Source organism: Mauremys reevesii, linkage group 4 (assembly GCF_016161935.1).
Source record: "Mauremys reevesii isolate NIE-2019 linkage group 4, ASM1616193v1, whole genome shotgun sequence".
In the NCBI taxonomy this organism is placed as follows: domain Eukaryota; kingdom Metazoa; phylum Chordata; order Testudines; family Geoemydidae; genus Mauremys; species Mauremys reevesii.
The window spans coordinates 73,126,522-73,148,686 of record NC_052626.1 but is presented as its reverse complement, the minus strand read 5'-3'; the positions used below and the strand labels follow the sequence as shown (position 1 = coordinate 73,148,686).

General features: G+C 41.5%; 1 protein-coding gene across 8 annotated transcripts in view; it reads right to left on the bottom strand.

The window, feature by feature from the left end:
* PHF21A (PHD finger protein 21A) overlaps positions 1-22,165 on the bottom strand; it is a 280,009-nt gene that overhangs the window by 170,392 nt on the left and 87,452 nt on the right. For 7 of the 8 annotated variants that reach the window (XM_039534728.1, XM_039534726.1, XM_039534729.1 and 4 more), the window contains 2 exons: positions 16,628-16,660; positions 14,166-14,231 (listed from right to left, as the gene is read on the bottom strand). In XM_039534728.1, the coding sequence (XP_039390662.1) occupies positions 14,166-14,231; positions 16,628-16,660 (99 nt within the window). Of the gene's footprint in view, positions 1-14,165; positions 14,232-16,627; positions 16,661-17,496; positions 17,543-22,165 lie in introns of those variants that run through there. The other variant, XM_039534725.1, reaches the window with a different exon arrangement.

Sequence of the window (22,165 nt, the reverse complement as noted above, 5' to 3'; positions counted from 1 at the left end):
TGCCAGTCCACTTGAGCTGGTTGCAAGATGGCTTCGTGGATAGAGAGAGCAGTGCAAGAAGGCCCAGAAGGCTGAAGGTGTCCAGGAACTGGTTCTGAGAGTCCTGAACATCTTCCACTGGCAGCTTGAGATCTGCAGCCATGCACCGAAGTAAGTCCTGGTACTGACTATGGTCGTCAGGAGGGCGGGGGAGTAAGGGAAGGTGGGACGAATGCATTTTCCGAGGATGAGGAAGGGCCAGTCGGGACTGGTGGTGCTGAAAGTACCAACAGTGCAGAAATGTCCTGGGATTTGTCGCAGACAGAAAGAAGGGCGGTGCGGGTGGTGGCATAGCGAGGTGGAACGAACCGGGGGAGCTATCACAAAAAAAGGCGCCACCTGCTGTAGCACGTTTATTCACCCGGCAGCACTCCAGTTCTTCGACAGCACTTCAGGTCCTTCACTCGCTCCGCGGGTCTTCGGCAGCATTTTGGTGGTGGGTCCTTCAGTGCTGCCAAACACACCCAGAGCGAGTGAAGGACCCGCTGCCAAAGTGCCACCGAAGACCCGGAGCGCCGCCAGGTGAGTAAAAATTAAAAAGCCACCAAGAAATTGAAAATGCACCACTTGTACTCAGTGGGAGAGCAGCCACTGCCCCGCTTCCCCCCTAGCTACGCTACTGGGTGCGGGTAGGAGATGGCCAGTGATGTAGCAGTGGTCCCAGTAAGGATCCCCAGCGGGCCAGTAGGGCCAGGCATATGGGTCACCAGGCATCGGCAGCCCCCAGGGGTAAGGAAACCATGCCTTGGCGGAAGGGCTGTATGCCAGAGGGTAGGGCTGGCACCGAGGATCCGGGCTATAGGAGCACACAGGGTAGGATGCGGGGTCTGGCTCAGAGGACCACTCAGAATCAGAGGAGGCTCTGGCAGAAGTGAGGCTGTTGGTGCTGCCAGAAGCAGATGGGGCGGAACAGGGCAGTCCGGGAGCAAGAGAGGTACTGGCTGAGAGGCAGAGCAGAGCAGGAGAGATTCATCCACTGGAGATAGAAGCTTCAAAGAGGCCGGAGACCTCAAGCACCTAGGGGAGCCTGCATATGGCAGCATAAGCTCGGCTGGAGGCATCAGAGAGTACAAATGTTCTGGCGTGCATGGAACCAGGTATGAAAGTCCAGATGGCTCCAGCGGTGTCCATGGTGCCAGAGGTGAAGGCAGTGGACCAGTTACCGTGGCTGGAGGCAGCGCTGGCAGATCACAGCGGAGCTTGGACTTATGCTCCATACGAGATTTCTTAGGTGGTGGAGCAGCTGAGTCTACACACGATTTCTCACCCAACCTGGCGTGGCTCAGGGAGGCAACACTGCATTTAGAGGCAGTCCGCATCAGGGACATGCCCTTATGCTTATATGCATGGTGGGGCTTCAGTGGTTGCATAGATACTGCTGGTGCCACAAAGGAAGGGCATGGGGGTGTTAATGTTTATTTAAAATAGCATAAGCAGGTACACCAAGGCAAAAAATCAACTCAGACGATAAATACTAGGTCAGTAATACTCAAACTGAGGCTCTTGAGCGGCAAGCGGCTCTTTAATGTGTCTGCAGCTATTTGCAGCACATGATATTAAAACACTGTCATTTAATTATTAACCAATCAGGATGCTTTTACTATGTTATTAACCAATTGTAGTTGATAAAATAATAATACTTAGTCATTTTGCGAGAAATATAATAAATGTAACAATGAATTCACGCTACTGTGGCTCTTCTGGGTAATGTTGATCGCTAGTTTGGCTCCTGAACCACTGGAGGTCTGAGTATCACTGTACTATGGGATTTTGGTGACAATTCATCAGGCAGCAAAGTGGAAAACCCAAGCTGAGATGTGGACTCAGTTATCACCTCTATTTCAACCAGTACATCTCAGGAGTTTGGGAGGAGAACACTCTTACCAAACAAAGCAATGACGTCCCTTGAGGGAACAGAGGAGGAACATTCTGAGCTTGCCTCATCTGTTGCTCATTAAGAGAGAAAACACATACGCCTTCAAAAACCAAAAGAATAGGTAATGGTGTTAGTGACACAGAGAATCATCATAATTTCTTCCAAGGGAGGGCCCTCTTCCTCTACCGAAGATCTTGTGATCATACACAAAAAACATACAGTGACAAATAACTCCAAAGGTGCAAGCAGAAACATGAAGCACTCTTAAGTGACACACAAAAATCCCAGAATGGAGGGCGATACTGCACAGGGCTTATTGCCACCTAGTGTTCTGCTTTTTTGTATCTATGACTAAAAATTTAATTACAAGTGAAAGAAAAGTAAATTGAAATAAAAGACAAGGGTGTAATTGCCTGAGCCACCAGCTATATGTTGACTCCAGGCAAGGCAAAACAACTGCAGAGTTTTATGGAAGAGACAAAGACACACACACAAAATCTATTCCATGACTGGTTATCATTTGCCTGAGTTATTATGTGCTAATTATTATGCAGTATCTGGACAAGAGTTAGATATTTAATACCAAGGTCTAAACAATCAATCCTCACAATTAAGTCACTCCCTTTCCTTCATCCCTACCTGCGGACAAAGCTAAACCTATTGAAAGACCACCACCTGCTGCTCCTCATGATCAGTAACAAAGCTCTTCCAGGCAAAAAGACAGGTTTAATACATGATCTGAAGCATGTCCTTCGGGTTTTGGAATACTGCAAGATGGAGTGAATCCCAAAACTGAAGGCTCTCATATGAGAACTTAACTCAATTACTCGCTCCAGGAATTCAATCCTGGGGACAGATGGCAAGAACATTTTGGCTGATCATAAGGGCCATGATGGGTTATGTGGGAAAGTTGGTGTGAAGGTAACATGAGGGGACCCAGAATAAGGCTAATGTGCTCATGATGGAGACACAGAATATACCCACCTTCCTATGCAGGGACTGATTTTACTATTAGTCATTTACTTTCTCTGATCAATGTGAATTAAACTTATTCACCTCATTAAAAAAAACATAAGTAATGGCAAGAGTGATTTAAAACCTGAAAAATCAAGGAATGCCGAGTTAAGATTGGGTTAACATGTCAAACGCTAACTCACCCTTGCACGTACGCTCACACCCTACAATGATGTGAATTACAATGCCAAGATGCCTAATATTACTGACATCACAACTTCTAACTAGTTTTACTGAGTACTAGGAATGGAAATTTCAAACACAAACAAGCATCCTCAGAACTGGTTGCAAAACAAGGGATTCTGCTATTTGGTGTATGTTTCTTCATTCTTTTTGTAAGAAGGACTGTCACGAGGCAGAACATTGGGCTGCTCCTGTCACTGTACTCAGTGCTGTGCAGGAAGGTGAGGAAGACAGGCAACATCTCTTAAAGATTTCCATAAGATGTCTTGATAGTGAGTTCCCACGTTTAGATCTCATATCCTGGTACAACATGAAGCACAACTGGAATAAAGTGAATGTTTCAATCTTTGCCAGGTCTTTTTCCCTTCTCACCCCAGTCAGCCTTCTATCAAATAGCCCAGCTTGCCCACTATATGACCAATTGAGGGTAAATATTCAAGTATCTTACACTGCATTTTCACATAGATTGGGGTCTTATATCTAAAAGACAGTTATTTTTTCCTCATGGTGATAAGTTTAAAAATGTAGAGATGACAAAGCATTAAAAGCAAAGAGATTGTTGTACAAACAGACCAATCTTTGCATACTTGCCAAATGTACCATTATGAGCAGGCCCACCCAGCTTTTATATCCATTTCCAGGTCCAACAGTCCCAGTTAACTTTGGAAACAATTGCTTGAGACTACAACAAAGCCTCCAACCAGTACAGGGCAGTGGGGAGGTAAGATCATCCTAGGAAGGACAATTTCCTTTGCTGTCTTCTCACTCAGGCAGAATAGTATTTGGACTTTGAAGAGTTATTAGTCCCTTATGTGTCCAAACAACATTAATTCTGATACTTCTTCTCAATGTCTCCCATATCCTAAACAGGTGTAACAGATTACTGCATTTATGTGAATAATAAAGGAGAATTACTGGAGAATGCTTCAGCATCAGCTGTGTTGAGTGAGACCAGCATAAGAAGCACCAGAAATGCCACCCACAACAGTACTGCCTTCAGGTACACTGAGGATACTGTTGTTTGGGTAACTGTGTTAACATGTTTCAGAGTGGTAGCCTTGTTAGTCTGTATTAGCAAAAAGAACAAGGACTACTTGTGGCACCTTAGAGACTAACAAATTTGTTTGGGCATAAGCTTTCGTGGGCTAAAACCCACTTCATCAGATGCATGGAGTGGAAAATACAGTAGGAAGATATATACACACACACACACACACACACACACACCCCCCTCTACCTCGCTATAATGTGACCCGATATAACACGGTTTCGCGTATAGCGCGGTAGCAGTGGGGCTCCAGCGGCGCTTTAAAGGGTCTGGGGCTCTGGCTGCTGCAGGGAGTCCCAGGCCCTTTAAATCACCTCTGGACTTCTCTATTTTGAACACCAGGATCCAACCTGGAGAATCTGGGGATGTCTTTCAATCAGATTCTTTACCCTCAAAAAGGATGGAAAAGGATGCAGAGAAGCATCTTTCTTTACAACTGTCTAGCTACTACTGATACACCATAATGTACTGTCATCCTTTTCATATAGGCCTTTTATCGTGTGCTTTTTGGATAGCTAAGCCTTTAGATTTAGAAGACACAAACAACTGTAGCTCTAAAGTGGATATTTGGCAGCTGATTCTCCTCCCCTTCCAACTAGTAAGTGTTTCCTATGATATTTTTACCTCTCTCTCATCATTGACGAGATGACATCCTCACAAACAGTAGATTCCGCTTAACAGAAACCCAGATATTAACAACCTCTGGTTAATAGCAATACTTCCCATTAGTTTTAATGGGAATGGGATTTGAATATTGGCAATAGAATGCCACTTATTAAGAACATATTTTGGGAAAAAAGCCTCAACTCTAGGCAGGTTTGCAAGGCTGCAGCCAGGGAAGGAAGTGCTGAGATGTATCTTCTCTGGCTGCAGCCCTGCAAATCTGCCTATGGACAGGGATCACACAGGAGGCAAGAGGCTAGGATGGGAGGCTGTGGGCAGGAGGGCAGCAGCAGCCCAGATACTGGAACTACATGGTACTTCTCCCTGTGCTCTCCAGGCTGCACCCTGCCAGCGAACACCACTCAGGGAAGGAAACACTGGGATGAGCTGACCCTGACGCCCTGAGAGCACAGGGAGAGGTACTGTGCAGCTCTGTGGGCCTCTGTAGGAAGCCCTGGCATCATGGACACAGCCGCCCTCTCTGCTGCTGCCCTGCCTGCAGCCAGGTTTGCAGGGCTGCAGCCAGGGAAGACACATGCCAGCACCTTTCTTCATTGGCTGCAGCCTTGCAAACCTGCCTTCCACTAACTGAGAACAACCAGATAATGGAAACTTATTTATGGCAACTGAGGGGTTGCTAATGAAGAGAATCTACTGCACCTCCCAATAAAAAAAAACCTGTTTTCCTCCATTACATATTGACTCATACACTTTAAGGCCAGAAGGCATCATCTAGTCTGACCTCCTGCACATTGCCCACCCTCTTCTGTAACAGACCCCTAACCTCTGGCAGAGTTACTGAAGTCCTCAAATCATGATTTAAAGACTTCATGTTACAGGGAATCCACCATTTACTCTAGTTTAAACCAGCAAGTGACCCATGCCTCATACTGCAGAGGAAGGCAAAATAAAACCCAGGGTCTCCGCCAAGGTCTTTGACCTGGGAGAAAATTCCTTCCCAATCCCAAATATGGTGATCAGTTAGACCCTGAGCATGTCAGCAAGACCCACCAGCCAGACACCGGTGAAAGAATTCTCTGTAGTAACTCAGAGCCCTCCCCATCTAGTGCCCCATCTTCAGTCATTGGGGATGTTTGCGACTAACAGTCGCAGATGGGCCACATGCTATTGTAGACAATCTCATCATACCATCCACTCCATAAACATATCAAGCTCAGTTTTTGAAGCCTCTACTGCTCCTCTTGGATGCTGTTCCAGAACTTCACTCCTCTGATTGTTAGAAACCTTAATCTAATTTCAAGCCTAAACTTGTTGATAGCCAGCTGATAGCCATTTATTCTTGTATCAATGCTGGTACTTAACTTGTCTCCTTCCCTGGTGTTTATCCCACTGATGTATTTACAGAGAGCAATCTGATCTCCCCTCAGCCTTTGTTTGGTTAGGCTAACCAAGCCAAACTCCCTCTCATAAGGTAGGTTTTCCATTCCTCGGACCATCCATGTAGCCCTTTTCTGGACCTGTTCCAGTTTGATTTCATCTTTCTTAAACATAGGAGAATTACACACAGTATTCCAGATGAGGTCTCACCAGTACCTTGTATGATGGCAATAACGCTTCCCTATCTCTACTGGAAATATTGCACCTGATGCATTTTTGGATTACATTAGCCTTTTTCACAGCTGTATCACATTGGCAGCTCATAGTCATCCAGTGATCACCTAATACACCCAGGTCTTCTCCTCCTCTGTTGCTTCCAACTGATATGTCCCCAGCTGACAGCAAAAATTCTTGTTGTTAGTCCCAAAGTGCATGACCTTGCACTATTAAATTTCATCCCATTTCTATTACTCCAGTTTTCAAGGCCCTCTAGATCTTCTTGTTTGATATTCTGGTCCTCCTCCTTATTGGTAATACCTCCCACCTTTGTGTCAGTTGCAATTTTATTAGCACACTCCCACTTTTTGTGCCCAGGACATGAATGAAAATGTTAAATAAAACTGGTCCCAAGACGAATCCCTGAGGCACTCCATTAGTAACTTCCCTCCAAACTGACAGTTCACCTTTTAGTATGACCCATTGTAGCCTCCCCTTTCACCAGTTCCTTATCCATCTTTCAATTATCATATTGAGAATAAGTCTGTATTTTTATGATGATTTCCAAGACAATATATTATTTTGTACCTCTATGGCTGGAGTTGGTATTGTAACAGCTTGGCACTGTTTTGTCCAAAACCTCACAGTTAAGCAGGTGTCGATCATACTAGGAAAAGATTAAGAGGGTTCTGTTTACTCATTGAGGCGGGTGACTCATTGTCCCAGCTGCATATAAAGGAAGTAGGAGTGTGTCTAAAAAGAAAGACACTTGGGTTGAGCAGTTTTCAGAAAGGAAGCCTAGAAGTAGCCAACTTTGGGGAGACGGTTTAAGCTGGTCTTTGTCTTATATCTTATTGCTGTGTTCTTTATTATTAAAGCCAAACCTCAGAAAAGCGAATTGGGACTTTTCATGCTGGGTGGACTGTGTTCATAAAGCAGTTCAGGAAAGGTGTCTGCTTACAGCCACTTGGTAATAGGCGTTTTTATCTTTTTATATTATTCATTCAAAAGAGGGGAAGATCCGTGCTTAATAGAAGCAGTCCCAGATCACCAAAATAAACCAACAGCCTCTGGCACTTTTTTCTAATGTCACAATTATATTCATTATCATAAATTCAAATGGCACATTTGCACATTTCTTCCACTGGCAATAGAAAAGGTGCTCTAACACACACCTGGACTGGGTTTGGTGGTGTGTTTGTTTGTTTGATTGGTACTTGGGGCATAATTTACAAGATTGAGAGTGGAGTGGCATGAGTTTTCAGAGATTCTGATCATCCACAGCTCCCATGGATTTCGAAGGATATTCCAAAGTATTCAGCATATCTGAAAAGCTTAGCTCTTATTTAGGTTCCTAATTATGAATTTAAATATCTAAAATATAGACATCCAAGTTCATGAACTTCATCCTAGATGTACCTCTACTAAATCCTGGTTAAGATGTTATCCAATCATGTTAGCCTGCAAAGCCAGGATCACTACATCAATGAGAGAAGTTTTTGGGCTTGTCAAAATTTACATACCTGTCTTTTCAGAAATGCTTCTGCATAGTTTATGAATGTTGTTTGATAGCTTATACCAGTTTCTCCTCTTCCTCCTATGTTCTATGGCCTTTCTTGAGCTTTCCTTCCCCAACAAAATCCTTTTGCCTGCATACACCGTGTAGACCACAAAACGTGTTTTGAGTGAAGTGTGCTAGTATTAGACATTCTGTTTAGATCTTTAAGTGGGTTTCATGAAAATTCCACTCTACTACTTGTGATTAGTATGCAGGAAGGGTGGAGTCCCAGGATACATTTATGCACCCTTCAATTTTACTATACTCTTCAGGTTGATATGGATCCCTGTAATAAATTTTACAGCTTATTCATGATACACTTCTGAAGACTTCAGTTATGGCAGTTTTTCTTTGTTGCTTAAGTGATTTGTTTGCATTTACTCAAATACATATCAACTATTTATTGCTATAATTGTGGCTAATTATTCATCATTACTACTTTTATAAAAAATCAAAAACCTTTTCTCTCATTACACACAATTAAGTAGCAAGACTGGAAGAAACTTGGCAGATTATAAACAAACAGAATGTGGATTGGTAATCTGAGTTATCCAAAAGGGCTGCCTAAAGTTGCTTTAAATTCGAACACGGGGAATAAACTTGCCAGTTCTTAAGAGACAAAGCACAGTGGGGCTTGCTTTTGCAGTGTGTTCTCTATAGGATTCAGTAATCACCTGTTCTCCACAGTAAAACATGTTTGTGAATAGACTTCCTTCTGAAGGAAAAATAAATAAAACCGCCTGACATCACTGCAAAGAGAACTATTTTTTGTGTCTTAATATAATTCTGTTCAGCACTTACATACCAAAGTGATAAGTCCATCAAAAACTTAGATATCTTCTGACAATGGATACCTGTTTTCAGCTTTATCAACAAAAAGGCTCTGTTTCTCTTTAGGCTTATGCAAAGGAATCCTCTCAATTCCTTCAACGGCAGGGCATTGTTAAGGAAAACACACTAAAGTGCAACACAAAGATGAAAAATTCTGTGAAACCTGGATGAATCATTTAATTTTATTGCAAGTTTAATTACAGAAAAAGTACCCTTTCCGCTTTGTTCTTGTTTGAAAACATGGCCATGTAATGAGATTTCTGCTGCCAAAATTAGTATGCGGTAGAGCCTATATTAAAATTACCTGTTAAATGGTTTAAATTAGAGACTTGGTCAAGATGGTAAGATGGGGAAGGAAAGTGAAACAGCACCAAAAAAGGCCAGAGAGCATCATAATGCGTTCAAGGAAGCCAAGAACAACATTCACAAAACATGAAGAAGCATTTCTGAAAAGGAAGTTATGATTTTAGGTAATCCAACCTTAACACTGGCGCTGCAAGGCAATATTACTGAACAACACCTTAGAAAAAATTCTGGTTAAACAGGCAGAAGTGTTCAACCTTGGGAGGAAAGGTGGTCTTGTGGTTAAGGCACTGGAATACTAATTTGAAAATCAGTGGTAAACTCCTGGCTCTGCCACTGACTTTCTCTGTGACCTTGATTAAGTCACTTAACTATTGGCACAATTCCACATTTTCACTCAAGTAAGGTGAACTCTTCCTTGCCACTGAAAACAAAGTAATGTGGGGCACATTTAGTGATGACGTATCTGTGACAGAGTGATGCCATTCGTATTTGATTGGGGAGGGCATGGAAGAGGAGAACAGATGTCTGTTGGAAGTCTTCATCCTGCATGTCTTCTTTCATGCCAGCCCTGCTCCTTCTCAGTCTTTCACGAGAGCTACAGGTTCTCCAACGCTGAAAATCTACAACATGTATGTTGGTAGCTTTTCTGATACTTCAGTTGCTAATTCTAAACAATTATACTTTAAAGAGTACACTTCCAGAGCAGGGATTTAGCTCCCGGTTACCACTATGGTTATCAGGAAATCATAGCTAACCCCCCATGAAACAGAAATTTTACCACTTAGTGGGGAAAGATTAGTAAAGTTTAACCAGCTATTTTATGGTACAAAAATCTTAAAATCAACTGGGATGAAAATGAAAGTAAACATGTAAAAGGAAGTTTTAAAGGGACATAATCAAATCTAGTCCCAAACTTAGACTTGATAAAAACTGTTTGTGCAAAACCTAAGAAATGCTGCCTTTTAAAAATTCCAACTGATTTTTTTTAAACAAACACATTCTTCTCTACAACTGAAACACTGTAGCTCTGAAATCACTAAACTTAAAACAAAAAGCCAAACGGACCTCACTTATTTTCACTGAATTTTTAAACTTGTTAATTATTTAAAGTTAAAATTATCAGGAAAAAAGAACAGTTTAAAATTTAAAATTTACACTCCCCCTCTAAATGAAACTTATGTTCAAGAAAAGTTTGTTCCCTTTTAAGTTGCCTTTCACGTGACTCAGTGAAACCTACAGCATGCACAGCTTCATTACCTCCCAAGTGAAACAAATCAAAGCATTCACTTTCACCACTCTTTAAATTTTCATCAACTGTATGAATTTTTGGCTTGCCTTTTTCTGTACAGCTTAATTCTGCATCAACTAACCAGTTTCTCTTTTTACGTTTATGCCTACATGTGACACAGACTACTTGCTTTCTCCTTGTAGATTGCCAGATCTCTTCAATTTCACAAACTTCTGAACAGAGCTCTCATTATTAACTCTCAGCAAGAAGTCTTAACCACTATGAATCACTGCAATGACAGACAGCAAATTCCAGCATATTAGCACTACTCCCACAATGCTTCAGAATGGGAGAGAAATTCTACAGCAACTGGAAGCCTTGGCTTAACTGCCACAGATTTGGCACTTGCACTAGAAGCTTTTGTGCATCTTCAGTAAAGAAGAGAGCAAAGAATAATTTATAAAATGTCAGCAACAATACTGTATTTAATTCAATTTTTACAACCGTAGGTTCTCACTCTGTCCTCAAGCATAAGAGGAGGGACAATCGGAAAAGCAGAATGTTATACACCTCACTTCAGTGAAAGTTGATTAAACAATGGCAAATGTGTCCACAAATTAAAAGCTGAATCATCATCATCCCACAGCTGTGGTTAAAAGAAGATGCCCCATGAACCTACCTAGGGGAAAATGAGAGCTAAGTCTCCAATTCTTGGAACAGCAGAAACTGGGAACCCTGACTCCCTTCTAGTCAAAAGCTCTAGCACTGTCTCTCTCTGAACTAAGCATGTGCTACAACACAGTCCCTTAGCCAGAGGAAGTGAGTGAGGCATTACAGTAAAAAGTGCTTTAGAAATGTATGTAAAAGATGTGAGGAAACAGGAGTACACACCAGTTTTGCTCATAAAACCACTTTAGAAGTTAGCAAAGATCAAACCAATATTTTCTCAGTTACATTTGTTATAAAGGAAAAATAATGAAAATGAGAACAAAAGTAAAGACTCCATCAAAAGCACAGTGTCTGACTCTTAACAAGATGCATCCCTATGCCTTGCAAAATCACAGCTGTGTCTGCAGAGACTTTCCAAAACTCAAAAGGGCCCCCTCCCCTCACACACATTACAACTACATACACAAGAAGCATGTCTTCTCTTCATGCAGAAAATGTATGTTCAGTTTAAACACAATTTTATATAATCCCCATTTTAGCAGCCATGCTCTTTTAAAAGGGTCTTTTTGAGGACACTAGCAGCTCATGGACCCAGTGGTAGAGAGGATAAAGCATCTGTTTTACCTCCTGTTTTAATATTTTGATAATCACAAGAACATTACTGTTCAACATTTAGCAAAAACAAATAATAGGAATGTAAAGTAGGAAACTGGTTTACAATTTAACACTTCACACTTTCTGTGTCACAAATGAGGTCCCTTTTCATGATTACTGGCAGCCAACAATTCAGAAACTGAGTAAATCAAAGCTTTTTAAATACAACTCATGCTTTATCACATGACAAAAAATGCTTCACCATGTGAAACTTCAAGAAGCTATGCTGAGCAAACGGTGCAGCTTCTCCTTAGATTAATGTCCCCATAAACGAGGGGTGGGCAAACTTTTTGGCCCGAGGGCCACCTCTGGGTATGGAAATTGTATGTCAGGCCATGAATGCTCATGAAATTGGGGTTGGGGTGCAGGACGGGATGCAGACTCTGGGGTGGGGCCAGAAATGAGGAGTTCAGGGTGCGGGAGGGGACTCCAGGCTGGGGCAGGGGGTTAGGGCATGGGGGCGGGGTGTGAGGGCTCCAACTGGAGGTGCCGCCTCTGGGGTGGGGCTGGGGTGAGGGATTTGGAGTGTAGGAGGGTGCTCCAAGCTGGGACCGAGGGGTTTGGGGGGGAGCAAGGGAGGGATCAGGGCTGGGGAGGGGCTCGGGGGTGCAGACTCCAGGTGGCACTTACCTCAAGCAGCTCTCGGAAGCAGCGGCAAGTCCCCCTTCTGGCTCCTATGTGGGGGCACGGCCAGGTGGCTCTGTGCGCTGCACCACCCCTGCAGCTCCCATTTGCCGCAGTTCCTGGCCAATGGGAGCTCGGGGCAACACGTGGAGCCCTCTGGCTGCCCATAAATGTAGGAGCCGGATGAGGGACATGCCACGACTTCCGGGAGCTGCGGCGCATGGAGCAGCCCCTGACCCCCCCTTCTCCAGCAGGAGCTCAAGGGTCGGATTAAATCGGCTGGCGGGCCACATGTGGTCCCTGGGCCGTAGTTTTCCCACCCCTGCCATAAACAATGACTGAAGAGAAAAGAGACTCAAAAGCAACTAACTTATTCTCAACTGCAAATCGTATTTTCTGTTCAGGTTTTTATAATTGTAACTTTAAAGAATATCAAATCAGAGTTATAAAACCACCATAAGACAGATGTCTATGTTTTTCTAAGCTCTGAAGTTCCTTCTCCCCACTTCCAGTACCTCACCTCCTGTCCCTGTCTGAACACGTAAACTGATAGTCAATCCTCTGACTTGATGGCAAACTAAACCTGAAACTATCAGGAGCCCTCTGACCTAACTGAAAAATTCTGAAGCTGCAGTCTCTTTCTCACTCTGACACACAACCACACTATTGTGCTGATTCTAGAGAACAAATCCCCTTCACAGGAGACACAACATAAACAGCAAACTTCATTTTTTAGTTGAATTTAAATGGTTTTCTTCACTATATTGGTAATGTACTGATTAAAATATTGCACTACATTATAGTAGCTAGACAATGAGTTAAGGAAATACAATGCGAAGTTCCATCTTCAAACAAAGTTTCAAAAATAATGTTAATTGATTCCTACTACTTCCCTTTAAAACTACACAGGTCATGGAAGTAAACTTTTACTTTCATAAAGACTATTTAATTCTTTAACAGAATATATGCAGCATAAATACAAATGCAGGAAGCTAGATGTTATGTGGGATACAGCTATACATTCTGTTTAAACATGTTTCAAACTCTTTTTTCCATGCAGGAAAAAAGTCAATAAAGTCCTTTGTGGATTTAGGCCACAGCGACCAAGAGCTGGCTCGATGCAGTTATATTTTCATAGTAATATTGTAAACATGAACTAACAAAACAGGGGCTTTTGACTGATTTTTTTTTTTTAATGCATAGGTCAGTAGAACTATGTAGCCCATCACAAGAAAATCTAAATTAAATAGTTACCCACATGGTTTTGCAAGTCCTCTAGACATTCTATAGAGTAATCATCTGTCTGCCAATGACAACTATTTTCAGTCTATATATCGAGCAATCCTCACCAGGTGACTAACGCCATTAGCAGTCAATTGTGGAGCAGTCAATTAGAAACCAAGCACCAGTCAAGACAAGCAGTTAGCCTAGCAAAGACTAACATACTGGCTTGCTATGGACTAAGAGGTATCCAGTGTTCAAAGGGATGAATCCAGAAGCTCTTTCTCAGTTTCTCAGTCCATAATGTATAATAGACTTCAAAGAGTTTTGCCTGAGTAAGGACTTCTTGGTTTAGAATAAAGTGAGTGAACTTTAGACTATAACTCCGGTCTCAAGTTCAAATCACTGTACCAGATTGCCAGTCTCCTCACACTTCTGTTTTGTATCAGGTAAAATATAGTTTAAACAGAACGCTTTCTTGCCATATTTATCAATCCAGGCCAACAGATAAACTAGTCTGTTTGTTCAACCTCCATTTACCTGTCTTTATTTTTTGTTGTGTTAGAGAAATTAAACAACCCCCCAAAACGTCTGGCTACCCATACTTACATCCACACAAAGAAATTTAGCAGCTCTCTTGGAAGGTGAGAGCAGACATTTCTTTAGAACATGGTGTTAAAAATATCCGTTTCCCTACCTGTTTCTCACTCAAAGCTGTGATTTTGGCTTGGAGTTCATGAAGCTGTTTCTTCAAATCAGCATTCTAATCAGAAAGAAAAAAATATCTGTGAGAAAGATATTCCATTTGTTAACACAATAGTAGCAGGACTTCTTGCACAGTGTACTACAAATAATAAAGCACCTCTGGACATACCACCAATCAGATTATGCAAACGGCCAAGTAGAGACTTATTCAAAAGTCATCTGGTGCAATAATCATTAGTGGATTTTTCCAGTGTTCAAAAAAAAGTTTGGGGGGAAGGAAGAGGTGTGGCTCAGTTTCGAAGGAGTTAGTTAAAACATCCCTGGGTGCTTCACAATATGCTGTAATAAGGTTAATTTGTATATCACTGTATTTTCAGATCAGAGAAGCAAGAAGGAAAACTATTTATCTTAGGGATTTCTATAGTACCCATCCCATACTACTTAAAGTACTGTCTCACCTCCATTACTTATTCAGTGACAGACAGACAGACAATTGACTGTCAAGGCCTTCAGTAATCATATCTATTAGAAGGAATTAAACAACCATGCACTCCAAATGAGAGGTGGAATGTGTCTACTACAGCCTCTTCCCCCCTTTTCGGTACAATTGTGTATGTCTTTTTACACCTTAGCTTATATTTAGAAAAGTTGCAACAGATGCAGCAGCCTTAACAATGCACCACTCATGTTAGCAATTTGCCTACAAGGACATTTTCTCAAGTTTAAGATTCTGAGAGCCATAAACAACTCACTGTACAGGATGTGATACGGAACTTGTTTTTTATTTACTAAATCTAATAAAAATACAAAGAAAAAAATCAAACCAACACACACACACACAGAGAAAATGTGCTTAACAGCTTCAAAATCTTGTTTTCCATAAGTTTCCCTGCATTTTTCTTCTTCTTCCATTTTCTCCTCATGCAATCTCTTTCTATGTCAAGTCATAGCTCACCTAGACTGTAGACTCTGTTGATAAGGGGCCACATATTATTTCTGTAAAATGGCATGCACACCTTCAGTACTATGTAAAAACATGAAACCAACAAACCTCTATTACTACTACAGGGACTACCATTCTCAGAATAACTTCTATACCTTTACATTCCTCCACACAACTTTGAAATGCATCCTAATCCTGACCTACAATCCCTTCTAGTCCTAGGATACCATAAAGCTCCAAAAGCTATTCCAAATCTTTACTCTCATCCCTCCCTTGCTGTTCCAATACTGGGCCACTTCACGGCTCATTTCTGACCTGCAGCATCTATTCCAGTAAAACAGAAATGTCTTGCTCCAGTGTCTACTCACCAAGCATATACTCGGATAATGCAAATTATAGAAGATAGCAGAAGTGCATTTGTTGGGCTCAATTCAGACACAGCAAAGAAAGATTTAAAAGCAGTGAGGGGAAAATATTTGCACCACTAGGTGAAGCACTGACTTAGTTTCTCAAAGTGATTTTAGGGTTGGCAAAAAGAGCCAGGTTAACTGCCCTGGAAACTAAAGTCCTCTATTTGCACAGCAGATAGAGCAGGAGCAGCCTACAAGCTTCCTCCCAAACCCATCCCTTTGCTAACGTGCCTTAAACCCTGACCTTAAAAGCCTATTGCTAGAAACAGGATGGGAAGTTTAAATGTGCATGGCTAATTTGGTCATTAGCTTCTCTCATGAGAGGACAGACAAATTCTGTCACCTTCTACACTCTACATTACTCTACCCTAGGACACATTTTTTCTCTCATTCTTACTACCTGCCTTTGTGCCCCTGGCATGTACCCAAGAAAACCACCTCCCCACTTTTTTGTGCCTTTTCCATTATGTTTCCTTCCACGGTGCCCCTATTCCTGGAACTCTTTCACTCTATTCAAATCCCTCATTGCAACTCAGTTTAGTCCATCAATGTACATCAACTCATTTAAACAAACCAAACAAATGCAACTGTATGTGCTAAAATAGCATTTTCTTCTAGTTGACCAATGAACTGTGTCTTAATTTTGCAGGTTCCTTGGAACTGGGCCCTCATCTTCCCTATTACTTGTACAGACTGTTACCAGTGCTTAAAAAAGTCAATTAGTGCCAAGTGTGGTGGAAGTGTTTATGTTGTGGAAAGGTATCCACTAGCCACTGAACTGAGACCAACGACTCATTTCAAACAGGTCAAATAACCATTAGATAATAAATTGCAGTTATTACTGACTTAGGTTGAATTTAAAATATTGGCAACATGGAGTTGAAAGGCTCCTTATCCTATTATTAATCCCTCAGCTATCCAATACTGCCCATTTATTTTTAAAATGTATAACTTGCAAAGAAAAAGAAAGCATTACTTTACCATGGCAGTAGATGATGAGCAAATAAACAATGGCAAACAAGAGGTCATGGACTTAGTTTATTTCTTACACCTTAACTCCAGGAGTAATAAAAGCAGTATAAAACAAAATACATATTTTACCTGTGGATCTTGCTTCATTTGGGCAACCAGTTTCTAGAAAGAAAGGGAGATATTCATCAATACATTACAGGGTTCAATCAAGGTTGGGTTTATTGGACAGTTTATGTAATGGCCCTGATTAGAAGTTGGAATTTAAAGAAGATATCCTGTACTTAAAAAAAAATTTAAAAAAAAATAGCAAGATTTAGCTCATCATGAACCCAAATTATTTTATAATTCACAGAAACGTATTTAACGTAATGAGACATCCCCATTAATTCTATAGTCAGCCTGTCACATTTCATATTTAGCTGAAGGATGCTACTACGTTACCTCTTTTTAAGCAGTTCCTGCAAAAAAAAAAAAAAAAAAAAAATCCCTTTAAGGACAATTTAAGCCAGCTGGGTAACCTAATCAAATAGCTGTGTCTTCTCTAAAACTGCTGCTTTCTTTGCCCACAGCCATAAGGAATACTGAACAGACTGAACTACTTCAGATACAATAGCTGTTTGTTTGTATAAATCAAATGCAGCACATTTTAGGCAGCAAGGAACTGCTTGTGTGTTGATTTGGCTGGTACCACATGAGAGACCCGTGTTCAGAAGAGACTTTTCCACTTTCATCCCTTGAACTGGCAATGACTGAGATCATCATGGCTGAAATACCCCCCACCTCCAAGGGGAAGTAGACAGATGATTACACCATTCACTGCTGTTCCTCCTTCAGTTCCTTCAGGCAGTTGCAGAAGGGTGCTGCTTATATAGCTAAGCAAGAGGGAGGTTATCAGGATTTTACTAAGGAAAACCAGAAGCCCAGAATGATAAGGCGCGATAAACCGAACAACACAAAATTCCTGTTTTAGTGGTGGCCATTTCACCACATCAAATTACCATGTCCCCTTCAGATTCACAGATGAATAAAGTCCACACTTGCTTCCCTATCCCCTTATAAGAAAAGGAAAAAAAAAAAAGTGAGAAAGAATCCAGAATATAAACAGATCCATTATTACACTGCATTTCACTCACATCAAATTGCTCTTAAAGATTTCAGACTTTATTTGTAGTTAAAATAAATAATAAATACAAATAAATTTGTAAAGTCTCCTTTCATACCCTAAAAAAAAGGACAGATAGCAGACATGCCACTTTAGTCATGCAGAGAAGCGGATATCTTCCCAAAAGTTTATATTCTTGGCCCATTTTCATCTGCTCCTCAGTGCTCACTTCCTCAGATAAAGTTATGTTAAAATAACTGCTAGTTTTTAATATACATTGTATTTAAAATTTGGAGACAGATTATTTTCTCACAACTTTTCATAAGACAACTTGCAAAAGTCAGCTTGACTATAAACTCTCTCTCATACAGCATTAAGTATCAGCAAATATTAGTAAGTTAGGATCACAATACTGCACCCATCCTCCAAGTAGGCAGGAGTTCAATGTGAGAGAGAACAATGGAAGCTGGGCTCAAGTTGTTTAAAATATTTCTCTTCTCCTTTTCCTTCAGATGGGGAAGGAAAGAGGTAATCCAGGCTCTCCCATTGATCTGCCCCAAGAGTACTAGTGGAGAACAATTCTTCTGTGAGGACAGACAAATGCAACTCCCTTTGAAGCCCCTCAACAATAACAAGTGAATTAACAAGGGCAAGGTGCTTTAGAATGAAACCAAGTACTGCCTTCCACACAGCAGCTGAAAGCACTAGTTCATAGAATCACAGAAGCACAGAAATGTAGGGCTGGAAGGGACCTTGAGAATCATCAAGTCCAGCCCTCTAGGCTGTGGCAGGACCAAATAAACCTAGACCATCCCTGAGAGGTGTTTGTACAACCTGTTTTTAAAAAACTCCAATAATGGAGATTCCACAACCTGCCTTGGAAGCCTTTAGTTAGAAAGTTTTTCTTAATAGCTATCCTAAAATCTCCAATGCTGCAGATTCAGCCCATTACTTCTTGTTCTACCTTCAGTGAACATGGAGAACAGTTGATCACCGTGTCCTTTTTGTAACAGCCCTTAACACATCTGAAAACTATCATCAGATCCCCACTTGGTCTTCTTTTCTCGACTAAACATGCTCAGTTTTTTCCCTCATAGGACAGGTTTTCTAAATCTTTTACCATTTTTGTGGCTCTCCTCTGGACTCTTTGCAATTTGTCCACATCTTTCCTAAAGCCTGGTGCCCAGAACTGGACACAGTACTCCAGCTGAGGCCTCACCAGTGCCGAGTAGAGCAGGACAATTATCGTCCATGTCTTACATATGACAATCCAATTAATTCACCTCAGAATGATATTAGCCTTTTTTGCAGCTGCATCATGTTGTTGACTTCAGTAAGATTCCTTATCCCTTCTAGCTCAGAGTGAAGGATAGAACTGAGTCTCAAACCTGAAGCATCTTTCCATTTGCAAGAAGTTATGATTCCCACTAGTGGCAGCCCTGTCCAGGACTTATTTCTGTAAGACTTTTGATCATTAGTACAGTGGGTGGTGCAGGAAAGAAGGGGAGAGTCAGTCCTAATGAGTTTAAAAGGCTACAATCAAATATAAAATGGGGAGATGCAATGAAGGAAAAAAACACCTAGCACATTAAAGTGAGTTTATTTTAATAATCCTTAATATAATCACAATATTCATTTTCATATAACAGAATACTATAGCTGCCACAGGTAAGGTGCAGAATAAAGAGGTTGGAAGGTTGTACAATATGAAAAAATTTGACAACCACTAATTTCATATATTTCTAGATAAGCATACATGTCCCCATCAGCAACACGGGTACAGGGAATGAGGAAAAGGAGGAATTTGTACAGTTAACTTAAATTTAATGAAGCCATCTGAAAGAGAAATCTGGGGAGTCAAAAAACTGATAAACAAAGATGACATGATGAAGGACAATTCACTCAGTGACACGTAGTGCTGGCTTCTGAGTGTGCTATATTGTATCTTTTGCTGAAATACAAAATATTACCAATATATATTTCTATGCAGGATTTTTCTTAAATCAAAATTATATCACATAACTTACTTTTCCAATACACTGCCTAATGTCACTCTCCATTTGAGCTGTACAGCAGTAAACAACCATGAAGTTTCCTGAACTCCATCTTTACTTTGTTACTGACACACCTATATGCTCCTGAAAAAGTTACTTTTTAAAATGAAAAATATGATTAGTAGAAATAAAAGTGAAGACAGGGGGCAAAGTCCTTTAGGCCAATTTCTTCTTTTATGGCGAGATGCTAGAGAGACACTTCCATAACTAGGGCTGAAATAAACCTTCTGCTATAAACGACACCTCTGACTTTGCCAAATCAAAACCAATTTGCCTGAAATCAGTCTTAGTTCAGGGTAGAATTTTTTGGGAAAGCCTAAGGCACATTGGACACAAAAAATAAAATGAAAATAAAAATAAAAAAAATAGAAGATACATGGGTCCATTTTTTGAAAATAATTTTCTCTTCCTAAACATTATCCAACTTCTTAAAAAAAAAAAAAACACACAACAAAGCATTAGTAGACCTATACCTAAAAATATCAGTTGCCTTTAGTAAGTACTGGTACCTCTGAGCAATTCGGGGAGAGTTTGGAATGTATTTAGTACACAATGTGAAAACAGCATTCTGAACACTGCATATCAGTTGGCACATATTCTAAGAAACATGCACAGGCTGATGCATGCTTCATAACCCTGCAACAGTGCCATGGGCCATTAAGAAAGCATTCAGAACCTCAATACAAAACTTTATGAACTCCACATGGAAGATAAAGACCTTCAAATTCGTGAGCAGTACTGTTATAGAGCATCCACCCCACACTTGAATGTAAGGGATTAATGGTGCCGTAGGGAGGCTGTGCAAAAATGAAACCATTTTTGGCTGCAAGGAGCAGCCAACCAGAGCCTTGCAGACCCATATAAGAAGAGCTGCAGAACAAAACAGGTTCAGTTGCTCCCTGGAGCTCAAGGAGGAAGGCCTGGCTGCCTTGCAGGAAGGAGGAGTGCCAGCACTCTGGACGGAGCAGTGCTACTACCGGGGAAGCTAAAGAGAGCTCCTGGCTGGTGGCTAAGACTGGCATGCCGAGGACCTGAGGGAAGGGTGAAGAAGGTGCTGGAGCTGTGGAGAAGTGGCCAGGGAAATGTACTAAGAGGTTGGAGGGGATGCAGCATGTGGCTGGCATCTACAGGGTCCCTGGGCCGGAACCTGGAATAGTGGGTGGGCCCAGGTCCCCCCACATACAGTGAGACACTGGTTAGACTGGCTCCCAGAAGGGGGAGCGCAGTGTGTGGGGCATGGCCAGAGGACTGTGTCATGAAGAAGATGCCGTAGTCCTTGGAGTGATGCGGATCCAGGAGCAGGAGTGACAGTGGGTGAGGAACATTGGGAGCAGACATATTGACCTGCAGAGCTGATCGCCAAGATGACCAGCAAGAGGCACTAGTATGATGAGTGGAGCCCCATCACAAGCACATAATGGTAATCTGCAATTCTGGAAGCTGGTATCTGGCTTTCTTTAAATGATCCACCTGCTCCCAGTAAAAGGCCTCAGGGTCTATCGGAATGCATCTAAAGCTAGAATGCAGGAAAGGCTTGAGTTCTGTTCCACACTCTTCCATGTTTTGGCCTTAACACTTCATAAACTTTATTCAGTTAGAGCTCACAACATCCCTGTGAGCTAGACAAATATAATCATCCTCATTTTACTGATCTAGCCATTCAAGTATTATGCTCATCGTGGTAGCTGACAAAAACAGAAGTGAAGAAACTTGCTCACAGTAAGTCAGTGTCAGAGCCAAGTTTACAGTTCAAATTTTCTATAAACTTCATCACAGAATCCCACACACATCTCATTTTACTCACGTAAAAGTAGCAGCAGTTCTCACATGTCCCTCAGAGATACTCACATGGTTAGTTGATTTTATATTAATTTAGTATTTTGAAAAGATAACACTACATTATGGTAATAGTAATAAAGTAATAATTGGAGATATACCAATCTCCTAGAACTGGAAGGGACCTTGAAAGGTCATTGAGTCCAGCCCCCTGCCTTCACTAGCAGGACCAATTTTTGCCCCAGATCCCTAAGTGGCCTCCTCAAGGATTGAACTCACAACCCTGGGTTTAGCAGGCCAATGCTCAAACCACTGAGCTAACCCTCTCCCCTCCATAGTTATGGTTGTGACCTTACCATATATTTGAAAAACCATTTTGATACACCTCCACTTACATTTCTCAAACCTATACCAATCTAACTAAAATTAGCCTTTCCGTTTCATCGCAAATGAGTAACTGATTTTTATTGTCATTTACCATCTGACAGACAAAGCTTAAGCATCCTAACACTACAAAATAAAGATTCTTCTTGAGCTCAGGTGAAAGGAGGTTGTTTCTGCAGCCAAAAATCTTGGGTTCTATTTAAAATACCACTCGAGTGGCTTTCACCCTGGTGTCTAAGCCCCAGCTGTATCAGCATTCAGCGTGTTCTCGCTGGAACACATCTCTCCATGATTCCAGGATTTTCTCCCTATCCCTCATGTTGGCTGTACGTGCCTTTAGACCACAGAAAG